The 21,295-nt window shown below is 62.5% G+C and overlaps 1 protein-coding gene across 3 annotated transcripts; it reads left to right on the plus strand.

Annotated features, from left to right (window-relative positions):
* The first annotated feature begins 1,508 nt into the window (after nucleotides 1-1,508).
* Nucleotides 1,509-19,875, plus strand: CSK (C-terminal Src kinase). Of its 3 annotated transcripts, none has more exons than XM_072809667.1 (13): nucleotides 1,509-1,641; nucleotides 15,074-15,153; nucleotides 15,500-15,613; nucleotides 15,740-15,852; nucleotides 16,154-16,373; nucleotides 17,131-17,224; nucleotides 17,383-17,448; nucleotides 17,532-17,631; nucleotides 17,723-17,813; nucleotides 18,218-18,291; nucleotides 18,377-18,572; nucleotides 18,695-18,781; nucleotides 18,997-19,875. In XM_072809667.1, exons 2-13 carry the CDS (start codon nucleotides 15,139-15,141, stop codon nucleotides 19,177-19,179), a joined length of 1,353 nt encoding a protein of 450 aa, XP_072665768.1. In that variant the 5' UTR covers nucleotides 1,509-1,641; nucleotides 15,074-15,138; the 3' UTR covers nucleotides 19,180-19,875. The 3 variants fall into 3 exon arrangements, with proteins under 3 accessions (XP_072665768.1, XP_072665769.1, XP_072665770.1); XM_072809668.1 differs by lacking the exon at nucleotides 1,509-1,641 and adding an exon at nucleotides 2,284-2,576; XM_072809669.1 differs by lacking the exon at nucleotides 1,509-1,641 and adding an exon at nucleotides 6,668-6,733.
* Nucleotides 19,876-21,295: the final 1,420 nt, after the last annotated feature.

Raw genomic sequence — 21,295 nt, forward strand, 5'->3', positions numbered from 1 at the left:
CACCCAACCCTGGCTCTTCCTTCAGGGCCCAGTCCCTAAGAAGTGCCTCGATGCCTCCTACCTACGCCAGAGTCTGGTCTCCCCTCCGTCACTGACCACCTCCCCAACACACACACACACAACCACACACACTGTCTGCTCCTGTCGCTCAGAGCAGACCACGTTCCTGCTCCTCATTGACTAGGACATGTCACGGCGGTGCTTGACCCAGCGCCGATCACGTGCCAACTACTGCACACTAAGCACTTTACATGACTTAACTCATTTCCTCACCACAAAAACCTTAAGAAATGGGTGCTCTTATTTCCCCCATTTTACCAAATGGGAAAAACCGTAGCACAGAGGGTTTAGGTAACTTTCCCAAGGTCCCACAGCTGCCGACCACAACCTCATTGCCTCCAGGCTGAAAATAAAGTCCAAGGAAGTCCCACAAGGTTCCTTGCTTGGATCTCTTGTCCCCGCAGCTTGCAGAGACCTGTCCTGAAGCCCCACTGCCAGCTGCAGCCCTACTGAGCTCTTTAGGCTTCCCGGAGCCCTCGAGGGTTCCCCCCATGCCCTACCCTTGTCCACGCGGTTCCCCCACCTGGGGTCCCAGTTCTATTAAGTCCTCCCATCCGCCGGCCCCTCTTTTCTGCCTTCCCGGACCTCGTCCCCCGGCTCTCGGTGTCTCTGCCCCGGGCTGCCGGCCCGTCCGTTATCCCGCCGAGGCCCGCGACGGGGAGGAGGGCCGGCCGCTCCCGGAGGCTGCACGGCAGGGCCAGGAGCCGGCGAATGAATGAGTGAGCGAACGGATGCCTGCTCGCGGCTGCCAGCGAGGCCCCGTGTCTGCGGCCGGGTCGGGGGAGGGCGGCCGAGGCCCGGCCTCAGTGGCTCCGGCGCGGGGCCCGAGCCGGGAGCCGGCGGGGTTGCCCCGGGAGGGCGCGGGGCGCGGCGGGGGCAGGGCAGGGCAGGGCAGGGCAGGGCAGGGCAGCGCAGCGCAGGGCGCGGACACACCCCCTGCAGTGCCCCCGGCGCCCGGCAGGGGGCGCCGCCCCGCCCCCGCCCCGCCGCCCCGGGCAGGCCCCTCGCGCAGGCGCGCTGCGGCGGGCGGAGGATCCGGGCCGCGCTTCCTCTCGCCAGGCCTGCGAGCTTCCTCCCGGCGGAGCCCCGGGCGAGCCCAGCGTGTCCGCCGCCGCCCCCCGCCCGCGCCCGCCCGCCCGGGGGCCCGCGGGGAGGGGTCCGAGCGGGGCGCCCCCGCCGTCGGGGCCGCGTCCCGGCCAGCCCGCGGCCGCCAGACCCCGCCCGGCCCTGCAGCGCGGGAGCCCGCCGCCCCGACCCCGGCCCCGGCCCCGGCCCCGGCCCCGGCTCCCCGCCCCGGCCCCGGCTCCCCGCCCCGGCCCGGCCGCCACGTCCCCGCCCCGGCCCGGCCCCGGCCCCGGCCCGGCCCGGCCGCGCTCGGAAGCGGAACTCTGCGGGGCCGCGCGGCTACATTGTTTCCTCCCGCCGCCCCCGCCCCCGCCCCCCCGGCCGCCGCCGCCGCCGCCGCCGCTTTGTACCGCGCCCCCGGGGACCCCGCGCCCTCCGCGCCCCGGCCGCGTGCGCCGCCCCGCAGCCCGCTGATGCTGCCCGCCGCGGGGTGGCCGGACCGCAGCGCCCCGAGAGGTGAGTGCGGGCGGGGTCTGGGGGAGGGGGCGGCCGGGGGCCGGGGCAGGTCGCGCCTCCCGCCCGCCCGGCCCGGGGCGCCGCGCTCGCGTCCCCCCGCCCTGACCCCCGCCTTCCCGGTTTGAATTCTCCCGGGAGCCGCTGTCAGCCCGACGGGGGGGGGGGGGCCGGAGGTGCTGCCCGGGAGCCCCACGGACCCCTGCCCTCCTGGCCCCGCCTGGCAGGGCCGGCTGGAGCCCCAGGGAGCCCCAGGGAGCCCCGAGGGGGTCGGCGGGAGCCCCCAGGCCCTGGACCTGCCCGGCCCTCCGCGCGGGCCCGGCCTGCCTCCTTCCGAACCCCCTCCCCGCCGGGGCCGAGGCTCAGGAGGCCCAGGGCCCGAGCACCTCCTTGATCTTGCAGGAGGTTCAGCCTGTCCCCCTCCCAGACGGCCAGGCCTCAGCCGAGAGACCTGTGACCCTTGGGTGGAGACACTGGGCAGATCCTCTGTGTGTGGGGATGTGACACCGGGCCCTGGGACGGTGCCCCCCCTCCCGGCAGCCCGGTCATCTCATTCTCCCAGACGCCTCGAGGCCCAGGCCCCGTGTCAGGAAGAGGCGTGTCCGGCCACCAGATCCTTGGTGGTTAACTTAGGGGTTCACCTCCCCTCGCGTTTTGTGGACCAGGAAACTGAGGCTCAAAGTGGGAAGTTGCCACCCCAGGTCTCCGCCAGGGTCCGGCAGTCCTTCCAGGCTCCGCTCCGCGGAGCAGGACTGTTGTAGATGGAGGGAAGGCAGGCAGGTGCCTTCTCCCACCAAGGACCCAGGCCCCCAGCCTGACCCGGGGGACCTTGTGGGTGAGCACGTGCTTCCCTCCAGAGGGCTTCCGGCCCCAGCGCTGCCCGGCTCTGGGCTCAGGCCGTGTCGCACTGCCCACGGGATTTCCCCTTGGTGCCTGAGGTGGGTGCTGCTGACAGGGGATGTGGCGGGAGGGGGGCACCTTGTCTGGTGTGGCCACGGCACAGAGTGGAAACAGCCTGGCAGTCAGTCCCGACCCAGGCCTCCCACACACTGGGCCCAGCTGCCCCAGGAGCAGCCAAGTCCAGAACACGAATGGGGTCCAGACAGGGAAGGGGAGAGCCCCGCTTCCACAGCCGTGGTGGAGCAGCGTGGCCAGTGGGCACACACAGCGGGCCCGTTCCAAGCTCCCCACGCTTTGGTGGTTCCAGCATCTTTCTTGATGGGGCCCCAGCAGTAACGGGGCAGAGGCAGCACAAGGAAGGCTGGGAGGGTGGCAGGGTCCTCTTGCTCCCTGGAGGGTAGGAGGTTCCCTGGAGGCTGTTGAGCTCTGTCTGGGCCCCCGTGGGGCCGTTGGTAGTTTTGTCCTGCTCCAGACTCTGCCCGTGATGTAGTGTTTTTCCAGTTGCCCCGCCATGCACAGCGAAGGGGACCCAGAAGTGGTGGGCCTGTGAGGCGCCCCACACCCGGCCCTAACTTCCTTTCCGGCCTGAGGGCCTGGGACTGAGGCCTGAAGATCGGGCACTTTTATGCCAACTGTGAGCTATGTGGATGCGGCCCCAGGGTCCCCAGGCCTTGGCAGAAAAGGGTCTGGCGTCCGGCCAGCGCACGTGTGGAGATGTGTTTCTTATCTGGTGAGCTTGTTGCCTTCCCCCCTTGCAGAAGTGGCTGCTCTTCTTTCTGCGTCGGGTCAGGGGCAAGGAAGGACCACATGATAGTCTCCGGGGCTGCTACAGGGGGCACCAGGGCCCAAGAGGTTGAGCCACCGTGAGCAGACCGGGGTACAGGTGGGGCTAAGGCCCAGGGGTCACAGTGCATAATGCAGCCGCCCGAACAAGCTGCCAGCTGGCCTCATGGGGGAGAACGGCCTGGGTCCAGTTCTGGGCTCTATTTTTTGAGGCCTCTTGAAGCCCCGACACAGAGTTCCCAAAGAAAGAGTTTGGTCCAGGAAAGAGAAGGTAGGGAGGGACGGCTGGGTGGCTTAGTGGCTGGACGTCTACCTTCGGCTCAGGTGTGATCCCAGAGTCCCGGGATCGAGTCCCTCCCTGCAGGGAGCCTGCTTCTCTCTCTGCCTGTGTCTCTGCCTCTCTCTCTGTGTCTCTCATGAATAAATAAATATCTTTAAAAAAATAGAGAATGTAAGGAGGGCCCTGCAGGTGCCCAAGGGGCTGTTCCAAATCAGAAAGGCCGTCCCTCCGTGGAAGACGTCCCGGACGTCAGGGCCAGATCTGGGGGGGGCAGTCAGGTCCCAGGGGAAGCAAGTCTGAGCTCAGGAGAAAACTATGTGATGCTTTCTTTTTTTCCTTTTTTTTTTTTTTTAAAGATTTTATTTATTAATGAGAGACACAGAGAGAGAGGCAGAGGGTGAAGCAGGCTCCATGCAGGGAGCCTGATGCGGGACTCGATCCCGGGTCTCCAGGATGGCACCCTGGGCCTAAGGCAGCACTAAACCGGTAGGCCACCCAGGCTGCCCTATATGCTTGTTTGTTTGTTTGTTTCTTTCTTTCTTTTTTTTAAATTTTTTTTTAAAATTTATTTATGATAGTCACAGAGAGAGAGAGAGAGGCAGAGACACAGGCAGAGGGAGAAGCAGGCTCCATGCACCGGGAGCCCGATGTGGGATTCGATCCCGGGTCTCCAGGATCGCGCCCTGGGCCAAAGGCAGGCGCCAAACCGCTGCGCCACCCAGGGATCCCCCTATCTGCTACTTTCTTAATGCAGAGAGTAACAACACAGCATTACAGAAAACTTAGAAAACAAAACAAGAATTGCAGTTTCACTAGCGGAGGAAGTGTTTGCCTTTTGGAGTTCCCTGCCTGTCTTATTCCTGATTTTTTTTTTCCGCCTTCCTCACTGTGTCATTGGAGGGTGCGCACCATGGTACCTTTTTTCGTTTCGTTCTGTGTCTCTGAGCATTTCCTCACGTTGCTGCCCAGCCCCGGGAACCTCACCCCTGAGAAGTTGCCCGGTGTTCCAAAGCTCTAGGCTGCAGTGACCTCACCCGGGCCCCCTGACTAAACTCGTTTTCACCAGTTGCCCGTACAGCTGGTGTGACCACAGGCCCCCTGAGCAGCCTGGGGAATGGCAAGGAGTGGGCAGCTGCTGCAGGTCCAGGCCCAGCCACGCCATCTAGGCCGTCACCCTCTGAGATGGGCTTCCTTTATGGGCACCACAGGATGGCCATACCTGGGGCAGTGGAGACTGTGAGCAGGGTCCAGGCTAACTAACCAAGGTACTAGAAAGCACCTGGCACCGCCCCTCGCCTCCAGGATGCACTTTGTAAGGAGAGGTTGGCGTTGCTCAGAGCCTGCAGGCCGCCTCTGTGTGTGGGGGTGACACCTGGGCCCCTGGACTGCCCTGGCCAGTGCCCTGTCCCACCCCACCCACCCATCACCACCTGATTGGCTGGTCCAGGACACGGACCTGGCCTTGGGAAGATGGGTTACTGGCTGGGTTCTGGAGAGTTTGACTGGGGCGGTAACACCTGTCAAACGGTAACGCAGGTCCTAAGGCGAACTCAGGGAGGACAGAAACCTCCCGTGGAGCAGAAGGGCAAAAGCTCGCGTGATCATGATCCCCCTTTGGTCTCCTGGCAGCAGAGCTGACTGGACCAGGCCTCTCCTGAGAGCCTGGCCTCCTCCTACCCCCGCTAGCTTCAGCTACTTCCGGGGCCACCCCAAATTTCCCTACTGGAGACAGAGGCCTACTTTCCCTGGGAAAACCACAACTTGGGCAAGGAGCCCAGGCAGGCATCCTGAGCCCCAACCCAGGGATGGCATGCCAGCCTCTTCTCCCTACCCTTTCCCGGTGGCAGAGGGTGGGGGGTGAAAGGAAAGAAAATTGGCTGAGGGAGGGGGGTGCAGGGTTTCTAGCCCCCCGGATGGGAGTTGGAAGGGAACATAGACAAATCACTGGGGAAGTCTTGTGTGTTAGCGGCCTCCTCTTCGGCAGGTGTTCCCTGGGTCTGACCCGAGTGCAGACTGCTGTGCCACTCCTTGCTTCCTTTTGTTCTGCCTCCTTGGAGACCACAGTAACTGGGAGTGCCCTCCTGGGGCCATGCCATGGGCAGTGGGAGGGAATCCTTCTCCACTTGGCACTCCTGGGGCCTAAGAGACCGTAGCCCCAGATGACCTAACGGTAGCCTGGGACTAATCTGGGCAGGAGGTCCTCCCCTAGGTGGCCCATCCGATGCAGAGGTCTCCCAGGCACGTGACCTCAGATTCTAGCTGCTAGATGTTTGCCCGTGGAGCGTCTCCCTCCTCCCTGGTCTTGGCGCAGGGGAAGTGGGCATTACAACTGCCCTCCTGTCCCACAGCTTGGGCTGGGATGAGGTCACAGGGTGGGGTCCCCTCCAAGATGCTGGCCTGGCTGGGGTAAGCCCTTCGGCTGTTTCTCAGTCCCCTGGCCTTAGTTGGGGACAGGATGGGTGGAGGAGCAGGCTGCCCCCCATGCCAGGCAGGGAGCACTGCCTCCCTTCCTCCTCTCCTGTGGGTCCCTTCATTCGAGGGCTGGAAATAGAATCCGCTAAGTAATGATTAAAGTCAAATTCAGACCTAAAAATAAAGAGCTGGTGAAGGAAGAGCTAGTGTGCTCCCTGCGTGGCTGAGGGAGAAGCGAGCAGGGCGAGGCTAGCTTTGGGGGCCAAGCCCCCACTTCCCGGGAGAGGCCGGAGCTGCAGGGGGATGGCAGGGGGATGGCGAGTGCTCCGCTAGCTGGGGGGAGCTCGTTTATCCAGCAAGATGCAGCCGCCTGGCAGGAGGGAGGGAATCCCATTCTTCCTCTGGAGAGGAGAGGCCGAGGCCCGGAAGGCCCAGGCGCTCCCCTTGGCAGGTGCCCGGGGATCCGAGGGCCCCTCACAGCCCAGTGTGTTCTTTCTCCCTGCTCAGTTTCTCTTCCTGGTTTTGAGGTACTGCGAGGAGAGGAGCTTCTCATCACACCCTGGCTTTGTACGCCTCGGCGGCCTCCGACCGCAGCTTCCCTCCGTCCCCCTGCTCCCCCCACCCCCGCCCCTTCCTGGTCGGGGCCCAGAGCTGCAGGAACAAGCAGGAGGGAGACACCCCGCGCCCCGGCTGCTCTCCTCACAGCCCAAAGCCCTGTAGGTGGGTGAAAACCTGGGTGTCCTCTGACGCCTGCCTTCCCGGGCTGCTGCTTCTCAGCCCTGCCCAGCCCCACACCAGGTCTCCACCCTGGTCCCCGGGACCTGCGCTGGCATCCTGTGCTGTCCCGGCCACAGGCCGCAGGCCTCCTGGAAGGGAGAGCTCCCCTGCTGGCCAGCAGAGACCAGACTCCGCGAGGGGTCAGGGGAGGCCTGTGGTTCCACTTCCTGGCAGGGCTGGTGGGAGCTCAGAAGCTGGGGATCTGCGTAGGCTGGAGCAGCCAGGAGGACTTCCTGGAGGGGAAATGCCAGGAAAACCAAGGGTTGGAGCTTCTCCCTTCCTAGGGTTGCTGGCTCCTCTAGCTGCTGTGTGGCCATGGACAGACTCTTGGCCTCTCCGTGCAAAGCAGGATATGGAGCGAGGAGTGGGCCCACGTGTGACCTCTGCTCCCCAGAGCAGGAGGGCCGAGCTCTAGGCAGGCCTCCCTTCAGCCCCCGCTCTCAGCTGGCCGCCAGTTTTCAGGGTGTCCTCCATCCTGCCCAAGGAAAGGCTGGGGCTTTTTCTCCTGACCAAGTTCAGACAGATCTGAGTTCACATATCTGCTCTAGCCCCTTTGAAGCTGGTGGCCTGTCAGCCTGGTCCCTCCTCTGTCAAACAGACATAACAGTAAAACCTCATGGGGGTTTTTGAGGCTTAAGTACCTGCCAGGGGGCCGGGCTGGGGGGCTGTCATTCCCATGCTTTCATTTTTATAGCCCATCCTGCTAGGGGAGAGTGTTGACAGCGTCCTCCTCCGTCGGGTGGGTAGCAAGGCCGTGAGTCCTCTGTGTTGGGCTCTGTGTTTGAGGGTCCCAGTTCTGCAATGGGGAGACCCGAGAATCTGGGGGCCAAAGTTCAAGGCAATTCGTGGGCCTCTGGGCCTCGGTTCCCCCACCTGTTATGTACATAGGGGACTTGAGGTACAGGACAAGGACACTCGGGATTTTTAACTGTCCGTTGGAGGTCAGTGCTGAGAGGCTATATGTAAATGTAGGCAAATGGCCATGCAAAGACCACAGCCTGTGCAGGGTGGGGTGGGGGCAGGGGACAGAGGCCTGTGTTAGGACCTTGGGGAGGCCCCAAGTCCCCCCTGCCCAGTGCATGTAGGTAATTAGGTTCCTGAGCGGTAATTAGAAACCTTTCTGGGCCAGGAGTGTCAGCCTCAAGCCCCAGCGGTGCCTTCCCATTAGCCTTCTATAACTCCAGCCCCCGTGCCTCCCAAACCACTAGATGGGATTTCCGGTCCCACGAGCCATTGGGGGCAGGGAAGAGGCCATGAGTTGCTGTAATTTAGTTTTAAACATTTTTTAGCCATTGACTCACCCCTACCCTTAGGGCAGGGGTGCCGAAGACTGAGGAGACCCGGGGTGGGGGCTCTGCAGCCAAGGTGAGGCCATCCTCCCAGCCTTCCTCGACCCCCAGGGAGGCGTGGGCATCTCCAAGGGTCTCGGGCGCAGTTCCGCAGCCTGACCCTGAGATGTGTGTGCAGGGGCTGCTGAGGGTCCGGCCCTCCAGCCCCCTGCCTGCTGCGCGGCCGGGGCATCACCCTGTCCTCAGCCTGAGTGTCATCTCCAGAGCCGAGGTGGGGCTGATGGCCCGGCTGCCAAACCAGCCCAGCTGCTGGCGCGCCCCGCCCCCTCAGGTGCCCTGCCTCCAGGGGCGCGGGCCTCAATCAGCAGCTCAGTTTTGCCTGTTATCTCCCTGTGGCCTGTCGGAACTTCCGGGCCGGTTCAGAGCCGCTCTGGGCCCCGGCCCGAGCCTTCTGCCCTCCGTGACTTCCATGCCACGGTCTTGGACACGAAATCCTGGCCCGGTCTGGCACAGCCCCCTCCCAGTTGCTTCCACTGAAATCCCCCGGGCTCCAGCTCCCCTCCCCTTGGAAGCTTTCCCGGTTGCCGTGTCTGTCCTGTCTGTCGGGGCACCGAGCACACCTGGCCACGACGCACTGGCAGCCAGGAGGACAGAGGCAGGGCTGCGTTTTGGTGGCGGCCTTAGGCTGGGCGCAGAGGGGAAGACGGACGGATGAGCGAGGTTCTTAGGCCCTCGGGGTCTCCTGGGCCCTTTTCTCCTGTCCGTCCTGGCCGGCCAGGCAGGGTGCTGGTGGCACAGGGAGGCTCCAGGAACACTGGCTCGAAGAGTGAGAAGGCGTGGAGAACCTGCCTGTCGCTCGGCAGCTGCCCCTGCCCCCAACACGCTCCAGCTGGGTCCTGTGGCAGAACCAAAGTCTCTGGGGGCCGTGGCCCCGAGTTCCCCCAGGTCTCTTGTGCACTTCCCTTTTCAGTGGGTATTTTTAGCTGGGTGTAAACAGTTATTGAAGGCTCCCACGCCCCAGTAAGCAGTGGAGTTTTGGTGAGGGGGGCAGGGCAGGAGCCTCTTGACCTGCCCTGGCCTTCAGCACGTGATAGCTGTGGGGGTCTGCTGCTGCCCCGTGGGCAGGGAGAGGGTGGCCTGGGAGTTTGGGGGCTCCCAGTTCTCCTTGCTTCCCCGACTCCCTGCCAGCCTGGGCTACCAAGAAAGGCCTGCCTGAGGCTGCAGCCACTGACCTCAGTGCTTGGGCACAATGCCCAGCCTGTTCCTGGGACCCCAGCACAAGGACTGCTGGGAGTCGGGTTTGGGGCAGGAAATCAGAGTGAAGCGCTGACTTCACAGAGTTCCAAAGCCCCCTGCCCCCTGGTCCTTGGCGGGTGTGCTGACAGCTGCTGTCCCTTTGGGGTTAAATATAGTCCTGTCAGTTAGGGGACCTTGGTGTGGCGCAGCCGGCCTGGCTTCCTCCTCTCCTTTGTTGGTTCATTCATTCATTCAGCACTCACTCACCGAGCAGCCACTCTGGGCTCAGCCCATGCTGGGCACATGAGTCAGCTCCCAGCCCCCCCCCCGCCCCCCCCCCCCCAGCTCCCAGGCCACGAGCAGGGAGCTTGTCTCTGGAGCCTGGGGATGTGTGAGAGGCTGGGGAGGCCTTGGAGCATGGCCGGGGAACCAAGGGAGGCTCCTGGCAGAGGCGGTTTTCAAAAGTGATTTATTTTCAACCTTATTTTTAGGGGGAAGTTAGTAATAGATACATGTGGTTTAAAAAAAAGAAGTCAGAAAGGACAAAATAGCAAACTCACAGTGGAAAGTAATCTTCCCTTAAACTTGACACCCCCCCCCCCCAATCCCAGAGACAACTCGTGTTGCCAGTTTCTTCTGTCTTTCAGGGATGATCTGCGTGGATTGGAGTTAGGGATGCCTTGTGTGTCACGTACCATGGATCAGGTCCCTCACCTTGTCTTTTCTCACGGCCTTTCACTTGGAGTATTTCAAACCTACTAAAAAGCTGAAATAGGGCACCTGGCCCACTCAGTGCATGGAATATGTGACTTTTTTTTTTTTTTTTAAAGATGTTATTTATTTATTCATGAGAGACACAGAGAGAGAGAGGCAGAGACACAGGCTCTAGAGAAGCAGGCTCCATGCAGGGAGCCCGACATGGGACTCGATCCCGGGACTCCAGGATCACGCCCTGGGCTGAAGGTAGGCGCTCAACTGCTGAGCCACCCAGGCGTCCCGCGTATGTGACTCTTGATCTCAGGATCATGAGTTTGAGCTCCACGCTTGATGTAGAGATTACTTTTAAAAAATAATAATAATGGGGTGCCTGAGTGACGCAGTTGGTCGAGCGTCTGACTCCTGATTTCCACTTAGGTTGTGGTCTTGGGGTTGTGAGATCAAGCCCGGCTTCTGGCCCTGCACTCTGTCCCTCCCCGTACCCCCACTGTACTCATGTGCATGCACGCTCTCTCTCTCTCTGAAATAAATAAAATCTTTAAAGGTAATAAAAATAATAAGAAACTGAAATAATAATGTAACAAATACCCAACCATCCCTTACCCAGATTCACCAGGTCTTAACATTTTGCCATATTTGGTTTCCCTCTTTCATATACCGAGATGCGTATTTGTGGAGTTTTTTGCTGGTGTGTTTGTTAGTTGCAGGCATCCTACATCTTCATTTCTAAGTACTTGAGCGTGCACCTCTTACGTAATCACAGCACCAGGATCGTCCTTAGGAAAATTAACATTAAAATTCCATAATATTACCTTACATTTCCATTTTTCCAACTGTCATCCAATGATTTTTATAGCTACTGTCTTTTTCCCTCTGAGCCAGAATCCAGTTCAGGATCTCTCACTGAATCTTGTTGTCCTGTTCCTTTCACCTTTTTTCCCCCAGCTTTATGGAGATGTAATTGCCATATAAGGTTGTGTAAGTTTAAGGTGTACAGCGTGGTGATTTGATGTACGTGTGTTGCTAAATAGTTACCACGGTAAGGTTAGTTGACACCTCCTTCACCTCACAGAAATACCATTTTGTTGTTGTGTCACATGCCTCTAGCGTCCTGTTTATTCGAGAACATTCCCCAGCCTCTGCATGTTCCTTGGTTTTGTCTCTTACGACATTAACTTCGAGAGTCCGGGCCAGTTGTCGAGGCTGTGCCTGATTGCATCTTCCTGATTTGAGTCAGGTTAACGGGCTCCGTGGGAATCCTACCCCCGGGATGCTGTGCCCTCCTCCGGGCGTCCCGGTGGGAGACGCTCTGTCGTTGCTCTCATCGTGGGTGATGCTTGATTCGGTCGCGTGGTTAACGAGATAGATCGATAGGTCTATCTGCCAGGTCCACCTGTTGTGTAGATGCTTTTCTGCTTTCTGATTCACCTGTGGGGTGGTCTTTGGAAGCCATGTCACTGTCTCGTTCCCCCCAGCAGCTTTTCCTTGAGCGACTTGAGCTGGCTTTTTGCCCTTCCGGCTTGCTGCATCATACGGGTGCTGTGTGTCAGCACCTGAAGGTCGGGGCCCCGTCACCGCAGGGACTGTTGTTCCCTCTTAGGGATACCCGGCTGTTTATTTGCCTGGTCCCTCACTGATGGACATAAAGATCGCTTCCCAGTCGCTTGCCACCATAGACAATACCACAGGGACTTTGTAGGCACACGTGAAACAGAAGCAATGCCTCAGTTGTGACCCGGAGGTTGAGAGGAAGTTCCTTGGGTAGAGAAGAGGGAGGGAGTGGAGAGGGAATGCCAGGCGAGGTGGGAACAGCAGGTGGGACACAGGTCCGTCTGAGGTGCCAGAGAGCCAGCAGGTCCCAGAAAAGTCAAATGACTTTCCCAAGGTCACACGCAGCAAGTTGGTGGCAGAGCCAGGAATAGGACTCAGAGCCCCTGACTCCCAGGACAGCGTCCCAGCAGCCTCCACAGAGTGGCCTAAAAGTAGGTTCATGTGACTCCAAAGGGACCCCTGTGTGCCAGGGGTCCAGACCAGAGCCCTAGGTTCACAGGGGCCCCTCCCAGCCATCCTGGCTCTTTGTGTCCAACCTGGAGGGAGCTGGCCCCTGGCCCCTCAGGACCCTCGGGAGGGAGACCTCTGAGCCCGCCTGGGCTTGACGCCAGCAGGGAGGAGCTGTGCAAGAGCCCACGGCCTGCCCTGCAGCATTCCTGGGCAGGGGCGGGTCGAGGCGCCTGGCAGCTGCGTGCAGAGCAGCCCTGGCTGCTGTGGAGGTACCGCCAACCCATTGTACAGGTGGAGAAACCAGGTCCTGAAGTTTTAGGCAATAGACCAAGGGAGGGCTCAGCTCCTTCCCCTGCCTTCCAGATGTCTGGTTGTCGGAGCCTGGCCCCTTGAGCTAGCCCACCCTGGCCTCTCCAGTGGCGCTTGCCCGTCCTCTGGGCGCCCCATGGTGCCGGGGCTGGGCAGTCGAGGCCCGAGCGTGGCAGGGTGCTCCCGGGAGGTGTAAGCCCCCTTGCCTCTTGGCAAGACCACTTTGCCTCTTGACCTCGCTCAGGGTCCTCGTCTACAATATGGGGGGAGTAACAGGCTCAGTTGTTAGAGGATGAGATGAGCCATTACGTGCCAAGGACGGGGCCTGGCACAGAACAAGTGCTCAGAAAACGGCCTATTATTATTTTTATTATTATTGTCATGTCAGTGGGGAGGCGGCGGCAGCAGCTGCAGGCCAGGAAGGGAGTGTTTGGGGAGGGTGACTAACGGGGCCACAGCCACCATGCCCTCTGTGGTGGCCCAGTGGTGGCAAGCTGGGGAGGGAGGGGAGGCCGGCCGAGGGTGTGGAAAGCTGGCAGGGCCTCTGTTCAGAAGGGCCTGAGGGTCAGGGCCCCCGCCAGCCCCAGTGGAACCCTCATTTGGGTTCTGGGCCGTCACCCCTAACGAGCTGTGTGACTTCACACAAGTTGTTCGGCCTCGTGAGCCTCAGTTTCCGCTCCTGTGGAACGGGGGCAAGAGCAGCTCGCGGCTCACCACGGTTTGTGGGCCACGAGAGCCCGGCGGGCGGTTCCTGTCCCCGGCTCAGCAGCTCAGCCGTGCGACCGTGTGTTCGGTGGGGGCGATGTCTCTGCTCGGCCTCGTGGGCCCCGGGCTCCTGTGCCGACAGCAGACGGCGGCAGGTTGGCCTCGGGACGCGAAGCCCCGCGTGCCAGAGGAGGGAGGCCTTTCTGTCCGGAGGAAGGGGGCGGCTATGCCCAGCCCCGCGCCAGACCTTCTCAGGCCCGAGGTCTACTCCCTCGCAGCCTGCATGCAGGACACGCCTGTCCCCGCCTGGCAGGGTGAGGAGCCGAGGCTCAGAACGGTTGAGTCATTCTTCCGAGTTGCACACTCGACGGAGCCAGGTCCGCCTGACTGGAAGCCGGAGTGAGGCTGGGAGTGGTGGTTGTCCCGGCCGTTGCTGCCCTCAGCCGCGCACTTCACTGCTGAGGCCCCGGTTCCTTGTCTGAAGCCCCCGCTGAGCTGCAGGGTTGGTGCTGGGTGGGCACCTCCGGACTGTCCCGACAGCAGCCGGGTAGGGTGCTCAGATGGCCGGGCTGTGTCCCACTGCCCTCCCGGGGCTCGCGGCCGGGCCCCTTCCTCTCGGCTGTCCCTGTCGACCTGCCCTTCTGGCTCGGCCTGCACCCCACCCGGTGGAACCTTTTCCAGCTTGCCTTCTGTCCCCAAGCTCTCTGTTCTTCAGAGTGTGGCCCTGGGGCTCCCCGCTCCGAGAAACGGGCCTCGGCCCTGCGGTCCTTGTTCAGCTCACAGGCCAGGCACATGCACTCAAGCGTCTCCTCCCACTGCCCAGCCTGGGTGGAGGGGGTGGCATTGCAGCCTGGCCCTAGACCTTGTCCGTCCTGTCAAATGCACCTGGGAACAGGACTCCTGGGGTTTCTCTCCTAACACGCAGGGACGAGTCACTGGCCTGTCTGAGCCTCTATCCCCTGGAAACAGAGAACAGTGGCTCCAGCCCCACTGCTTCCTGAGATGGGGGCTCGGGGGGCTCTGGGCTTCAGGAAGGCAGCGGCGGTCAAGGGGGTGCCAGCCTGGGGCCACGGAGTCTGTGGCTTGCCGCCCTTGGAGCGTGGGTCAGCTGGAGGTTTTCTGGAGGGGTCACCTGCACCAAAGGAAACCACAGAGTGCCCCAGGCGTAAGGGTACAGCTCCGTGAGGTGCGGCCAGGAGAACTCCGCTCTTCCAGTGGCTCTACCCCTCCGAGGGCAGCTGCCGTCCCGCACCGTGGGCTCGGCCAGATTTTGAATTTTATACGGTCTACGTGGGATTACCCAGCCTGTGCTCTCTGTCGGGCTTTCGGGTTGATACTGTTTCAGAAATTCATCATCGTGGTTTCATTATTCGGTCTACTCGTGTTTGCTGCTGCGCAGCATGTACCGCTCTGGAAGACACCACAGCTTAGCCATCTTACCCTTGATGGGTATCGGGGCGGCTCCCAGCGTGAGGTACAGATCCTGCCTCGCCGTTGCTCTTGCACATCTGGGCTCACACCTGCCCTGTGTTCTCTTGGGTGTGTACCTAGAAGTGGGGCGACCGGGCCACGAGGTTGGTGTACCTTTGTCTTTAGACATGTTGCCTGGGCACCTTTTTATAGGCTGTGGGACTAGGAGGCCCACGGAGGACAGGTGACTTTCCCAAGTTGCGTTGCACCTTTCCTAGGCTCACAGAGCCGCCCTGGGCTCCCTTCCTCCACAGACCACGTGACTGACCTCTGGGCCTGGGGCTTCTCACCCCCAGAGCTTCTTTTGCCTCTGTTGGCCATTTGGTGGGGCTGTGAGGCCCCCATGGGCTTAGGATTGGTGACCCCTCCGTCCCTGGGGGCCCTCAGCCTTCATGCCCCTGCCTCCCCCTATCCAGCGCTCTCAGGCTGCCAAGAGTCCCAGCTCTAGGGGCCTTCGGTACGTGTTCACATTGCTGTGGGGAAGGAATGGGGGGCTCAGTGACTGGGAGGAGCCAGCTTCTCACACCCCTCCTCGGTCTTCCCTTTCTCCCTGCAGCTCTCATGGTACCAAGTGACGGGGTGGCCTTCCTGTGACAGGAGGACGCCAGATCTTCTGAGAAGATGTCAGCAATCCAGGTACCGTGGGGGCGGGGGCTGGGGCAGTTGAGTACTCCCCCCACCCCTGGAAGGGTGCTCAGTGGAGGAGAGAGAACGAGGCCTCACGTCAGTCTGCTCCCCTTGGCCCCACCCTGGCCTTCGACAAAGGAAAATTCTAGGGTGTACTGTTGGACCCAGGGCCCTCAAGGTGGGCGTACGGACCTGGGGGCAGTGGGGGGGGATCTCAGCTGGAAGGCACCCAGAGTTCTCGGGGCAAGAGGTTTACAAAGAGCAACGAGAGTCTGTGTCCTGAAGGGCGGATGGGCAGTGGGTGGAGATGGGCCCCGGGCTCCCTCCACCTGCCCACCTGTCGCCTGCCCTACAGGCCGCCTGGCCATCCGGTACAGAATGTATTGCCAAGTACAATTTCCATGGCACTGCCGAGCAGGACCTTCCCTTCTGCAAAGGAGACGTGCTCACCATTGTGGCGGTCACCAAGGTAATCGGGGACCTCACGAGGCCACACCTATGCCCTCCCGCCTCTGGGCATTCTAGCTGGGTGGGGGCTCCCCTGCAGGGGGGCCAAAGGAGGGCTGAGCGTGTGTCTGGGATGCCCTCTCCCCAGGACCCAAACTGGTACAAAGCCAAGAACAAGGTGGGCCGTGAGGGCATCATCCCAGCCAACTACGTCCAGAAACGGGAGGGCGTGAAGGCCGGCACCAAGCTCAGCCTCATGCCGTGAGTACTGCTAAGGAGCGCTCGGGGTCTGCAGCGTGGGGAGGAGGGAGGACAAGAAGCCCTGGTTCCCTAGAGGAGTCAGGAAAGCAGCGAGCGGGCGTAGGGGTTGCAGCGCGTGAAGGCTTCTCAGGCGGAGGGCGAGGCGCGGGTGCTAGGTCCCCGGGGCCTGGGAGGCCCGAAGCAGGAGGAGCGTGTGGGGGCCATGGGGAGGTGGCGCAGAGGGAGGGCCTCAGACAGCGGGCCCGGGTGGCCGGGGTCCGTGCCTGGAGCCGCCACGAGCCCTGGCCCGGCCTCCCCGCAGCTGGTTCCATGGCAAGATCACGCGGGAGCAGGCCGAGCGGCTGCTGTGCCCGCCCGAGACCGGCCTGTTCCTGGTGCGGGAGAGCACCAACTACCCGGGGGACTACACGCTGTGCGTGAGCTGTGACGGCAAGGTGGAGCACTACCGCATCATGTACCACGCCAGCAAGCTCAGCATCGACGAGGAGGTGTACTTCGAGAACCTCATGCAGCTGGTGGAGGTGAGCGGGCCCGGCTTCCGGCCCAGTGTCCCCCCACTGCTGGCTGGCCTCGGCACGTGCCGCCTCCGGAGCCTGCGTTTCCTCACGCCCCTCGCCTTGGCGAAGCACCTGCTGCGTGCCAGGGTTGACTTCTGGCCCCACGCACCCACCACAGGTGGGGGACAGAGAGGCTCAGAGCGGTTTCGGGACCTGCCTCAGGTCACACAGCTGTCAGTTAGAGGCGCCAGGGCCAGAGTCGGAGTCTCGCCCCAGAACTAGGCCTCCCTCCAGGCCTCAGAGCCACATGTCAAGCCGCGCACATAAGCCTGCCCTCATGAGCTGCACCTTGGTGGTCAGGTCACAACCCTGCGTGGCTGTGGCCACATGTCCCTGCAACTCCCAAGGCCAGTTCTGCTGGTCCTGTTGAGGCCACACCTGGCTTCCCGGAGCCCCAGCGGCCTCCCAGACGCCTCCTGCGCTCTTCTCAGCTCCTTGCCCCTGCTAGCCCCTGGCTGGGGGGAGGCCTCCTCGCGTCTGGCCAGAGGCCAGGGCTCGCCTTCCGCCTCGGGATGCTGGTGAGGCCCGTGGCCCCAGTGGAAGTGAGGGTCACAGATCTGAGTCGGGACCTCCCTAATCCTTCCCTGGGGGGACCCGGGGAGCTCCGGCCGGTGGGCTCGCCTCGGCCGCCCTCTGGTGGTTGGAGCCGGGCAGTGCGCGTAGGCGGCGGGCGCGGCGCTGGCCCTGAGCCCCCGCCCTGCCCCCGCCCTGCCCCCCGCAGCACTACACCTCGGACGCGGACGGACTCTGTACTCGCCTCATCAAGCCAAAGGTCATGGAGGGCACGGTGGCCGCCCAGGATGAGTTCTTCCGCAGTGAGTGCCATCCCCGCCCCCGTGCTCACCTGCTTCCCCGCCTCCTCCCTCCGGGCTCCGGGCACCGCCCCCAGCCCTGGAGGAGCCCTCCCCGGGTCGCCACACACTGTGACGCCTGCTCTGGCTCCACCCCTCACTGACACCCCCTCCCCCGCCAGGCGGCTGGGCACTGAACATGAAGGACCTGAAGCTGCTGCAGACCATTGGGAAGGGGGAGTTTGGAGGTGAGCGGGAGCGGGTGGCGGCCGCGGGAGGGCCGAGGGCCGGTGGAGGGTCCAGGGAACAACCTCCAGCCCTCGCCCCGCAGACGTGATGCTAGGCGATTACCGAGGGAACAAGGTTGCTGTCAAGTGCATTAAAAATGACGCCACTGCCCAGGCCTTTCTGGCTGAAGCCTCTGTGATGACGTGAGTCGGGCTGCGAGTGGGTGTGGAGGTGTCCCCCGGCGGGGAAGGATGGGGGGGCCTGGCAGCGCTGACCACCCCCATCCTGCCCCAGGCAACTTCGGCATAGCAACCTGGTACAGCTTCTGGGTGTGATCGTGGAAGAGAAGGGCGGGCTGTACATTGTCACGGAGTACATGGCCAAGGTGCGCCCCTGCCCGGAGAGCCGCCCCCGCCCTGGGCTGAACACTCCAGCCTTCCCCGCCGGGCCCCTCACCGCGCCCCTCTCCCCGCTGAGCTTTGTAGTCACCAGGCAGGGCTCAGGTTTTGTCCTGACTCCTCCTTCATTCCCTGTGACCTCATCAGGCCTCAGTTTCCTCCCCTGTGGGATGGAGGTAGTGCCAGGGTTTGCCTTAGAGATTTGTGAGCTCCGAGCTCAGGGAACTGCCGGGCGCGGGGGCCAGCTTGCAGCACCTACTGCTCGTTCCACGGTGATGCCCCGAGCCCTCCCCTGCAGGTTCCCCTCAAGTATTTACCCAGCCCACGGTTCAAGAGGATGGGGGGGCGAGTCTGACCCGTGGGGCCAGTCGGTCTGTCTGTCCTGCTTTAGGGAAGCCTGGTGGACTATCTGCGGTCGAGGGGTCGATCGGTGCTGGGCGGAGACTGTCTCCTCAAGTTCTCACTGTGAGTGAAGCAGCACCCATTCGGGGGGGCCCTGCCGTGCCGTGGGTGCCCTGTCTGAGGGGCTGTGTGGCTGGCTCTCTCCCAGAGATGTCTGTGAGGCCATGGAATACCTGGAGGGCAACAACTTCGTGCACCGGGATCTGGCTGCCCGCAACGTGCTGGTGTCTGAAGACAACGTGGCCAAGGTCAGCGACTTTGGCCTCACCAAGGAGGCCTCCAGCACCCAGGACACGGGCAAGCTGCCAGTCAAGTGGACGGCCCCGGAGGCCCTGAGAGAGAAGGTGGAGGGGGCCTAACCCTGAGCCCGGGGGCTGCTGGGTGGGGGGCCTGGGCTCCCCTCCCCCGCCTCCGCCAAATCCCGAATCCCCAGGGTCTGACCCTGCTTCTCCCATCCACGTGGCAGAAATTCTCCACCAAGTCTGACGTGTGGAGTTTCGGAATCCTTCTCTGGGAAATCTACTCCTTTGGGCGAGTGCCTTACCCAAGAATTGTAAGTTGGGCGCTGGGCCTGGGCAGGGCTGGGCGGGGCGGGGAGGGGGCTAGGGAGCCTCCTGGGCCCTGCTCGGTGTTCTGAGCTGCAGGCCTGCCCTCGGGACCTTCGGGGCCTGCTGGCTCTGAGGCCCAGGTCTGAGGGGGATCCCCGGAGCTGAGTCGGGGTCCCCCGGGGGGTCGGCCCTGCACACTCACACCACCCGCCTGCCACAGCCCCTGAAGGACGTCGTCCCTCGGGTGGAGAAGGGCTACAAGATGGACGCCCCCGACGGCTGCCCACCTGCGGTCTACGAGGTCATGAAGAACTGCTGGCACCTGGATGCTGCCACAAGGCCCTCCTTCCTGCAGCTCCGGGAGCAGCTCGAGCACATCAAAACCCACGAGTTGCACCTGTGACCGCTGCCTCCTCCCCCAGGTCGTGGGGCTGCGGGACTGAACCTGGAGCGATTGTGGGCCTGGTGCCCCCACTGGCTGGGCCCCAGCCTGAACTGAGCCCAGCGGGCCAGTGGGCCTCCTTCCTCTGCCCCAGCCTGCGCCCCCTCTGGCCCCGCAGAGACCCCGCCTAGGCCTGGCACCTCTTCTCATGGACCCACCCGCGGGGTGTCGGGAGCCCCACCGAAGGGCCAAGGAGGGAGGAGGCTGAGGAGCGTGAGGCAGATGCCCCCCGCCGCAGTCAGGCTTCTCCTGGCCTCCCATCTCTCGCCTTCTTAGAGTTTTATTCCTTTCCTTTTTTTGAGATTTTTTTCCCGTGTGTTTATTTTTTATTATTTTTCAAGATAAGGAGAAAGAAAGTACCCAGCAAATGGGCATTTTACAAGAAGTACGAATCTTATTTTTCCTGTCCTGCCCGTAAGGGTTGGGGAGAGCAGGCCCCTCTCTAGGGACCCGTCAGCCCAGCCTCGTTCCCCGTTCCGTGTTCCGTGTCCCGTGTCGCCTCGGTCGCCCGTGTTTGCGCTTGCCCATGTTGCACTGTTTGCATGCGCCCGAGGCAGACGTCTGTCAGGGGCTTGGAGTTCATTCATGTGCCGCTGCCGCCCACCCACCTGCCTTGTGAGATGGAACCGTAATAAACCACTCCATGAGGACACCGCTGCCGGCCTCGGCGCTTCCTCCGCCGAGCCTGCCTGGCCCCCCGGCCCCCTGTCCCTGTGCCATCTTGTCCATCCCCCTGTCTCTGTGAGTGGGGCTGTGCTTGCCCTGGGAGTGGAGTCGGGCGGGGAGCACGGCTGGGAGATGTAGCCGCGCTTTGTGTCAGCTGCACGAGCGAGTGTCCTGTGTCTGCCGTGGGGGGAGCCCTCACCCCCCGCCCTCCCACACCATCCTGCTGTGGCGGGGGCTTGGCCCTGGGGCCGTCCCGAGCTCGGGACCCTGTGCACAGGGTAACGTCTGGGGGTCCCAGCTGCCTCCCCCGCCGTGTGGTTCAAGGCGACAGCACGAGGATGCCTGGCACCAAGGATGGGGGAGGCGCCCAGGCCTGACCAGGTGGAAGCGGGGTCCCCCTGGTTGGAGGCAAGATAAATGTCACCTGCCTCAGAGAAAGTGCTGACCCCAGAGGGTGAGGGAGGGGGAGCCTCTGAGCCACTGGTGGTTCTCACTGTTGACCCAAGATGACACGGCGCTGGCCTGTCCCACGTGTGCCCAGCCGCGTGCCTGAGGATGAAGGTGGGGGGCCTTCCCCACTCTGCCTCGGGGGCCCCAGATAGAGGATGAGGACCCACCAGGGCATGGTCCCCCCTCCCTCAGGTTGCCCGGGTGTGGTGGTCAGTGCAGAAGCTGTAAAGATTGGGGGAGGCTCCTTTCATCATTGAGATGGGCACCTCGCTGGGTGGGGGGTGGTTTCCCTTGTCCGGGGGCGACGCTGACCCCGGCCCAGCTAGCAGGACCTGAAATCCAGGGGGTTCGGACTTGGCCGTGTGTCTCGTGCCTGTGTCTCAGCCCCCGGCAGCCCGGCCGCCAGCGTCTGCCCTCCAGCCCGGAGCAGCAGCTTCCTCGCCTCCCCTACCAATGACAGGCTCATTTCTCCAAGGCCAGACCCTTGGTTCATTCAACGACAGACATGTGAAAACCTGCTTTGTGCTAGGACTGGGGCTCGGCAACGAGCAAGACAGAGCCGTGGAGTTAGGGAGGCCATCACACAGACGACTACAGGCTGCTAAGTGCTACGGCAAAAACCATGTGTAACGGGATCGGATCTTGTCTGTGGGTCAGGGAGGACTTCCCGTAAGAGGCAGCACGGCAAGCTAGATGAGGATGACCAGGAGGTGTGAGGAGTGGGCCGCAGCATTCCAGGAAGAGAAGCCTGGACTGGAGAGAGGGCAGGCGAGCCTTGAGGCAGAGGGGGGAGGCCAGAGCAAAGGTTGGCCTTTGTCACACTGAAAGCCACGGGGAGCCAGTGACAGGCTCTGAACAGGAAGGTGTTGATACAAACACTGTGGCTGCTGGTGGAGGAGTCCCCCCAGGCAGCAGAGGGGGGCTGATGAGTGTAAGAGAAGGGGCCGGGAGGGGACGACCT

Source organism: Canis lupus, chromosome 32 (assembly GCF_048164855.1).
Source record: "Canis lupus baileyi chromosome 32, mCanLup2.hap1, whole genome shotgun sequence".
In the NCBI taxonomy this organism is placed as follows: domain Eukaryota; kingdom Metazoa; phylum Chordata; class Mammalia; order Carnivora; family Canidae; genus Canis; species Canis lupus.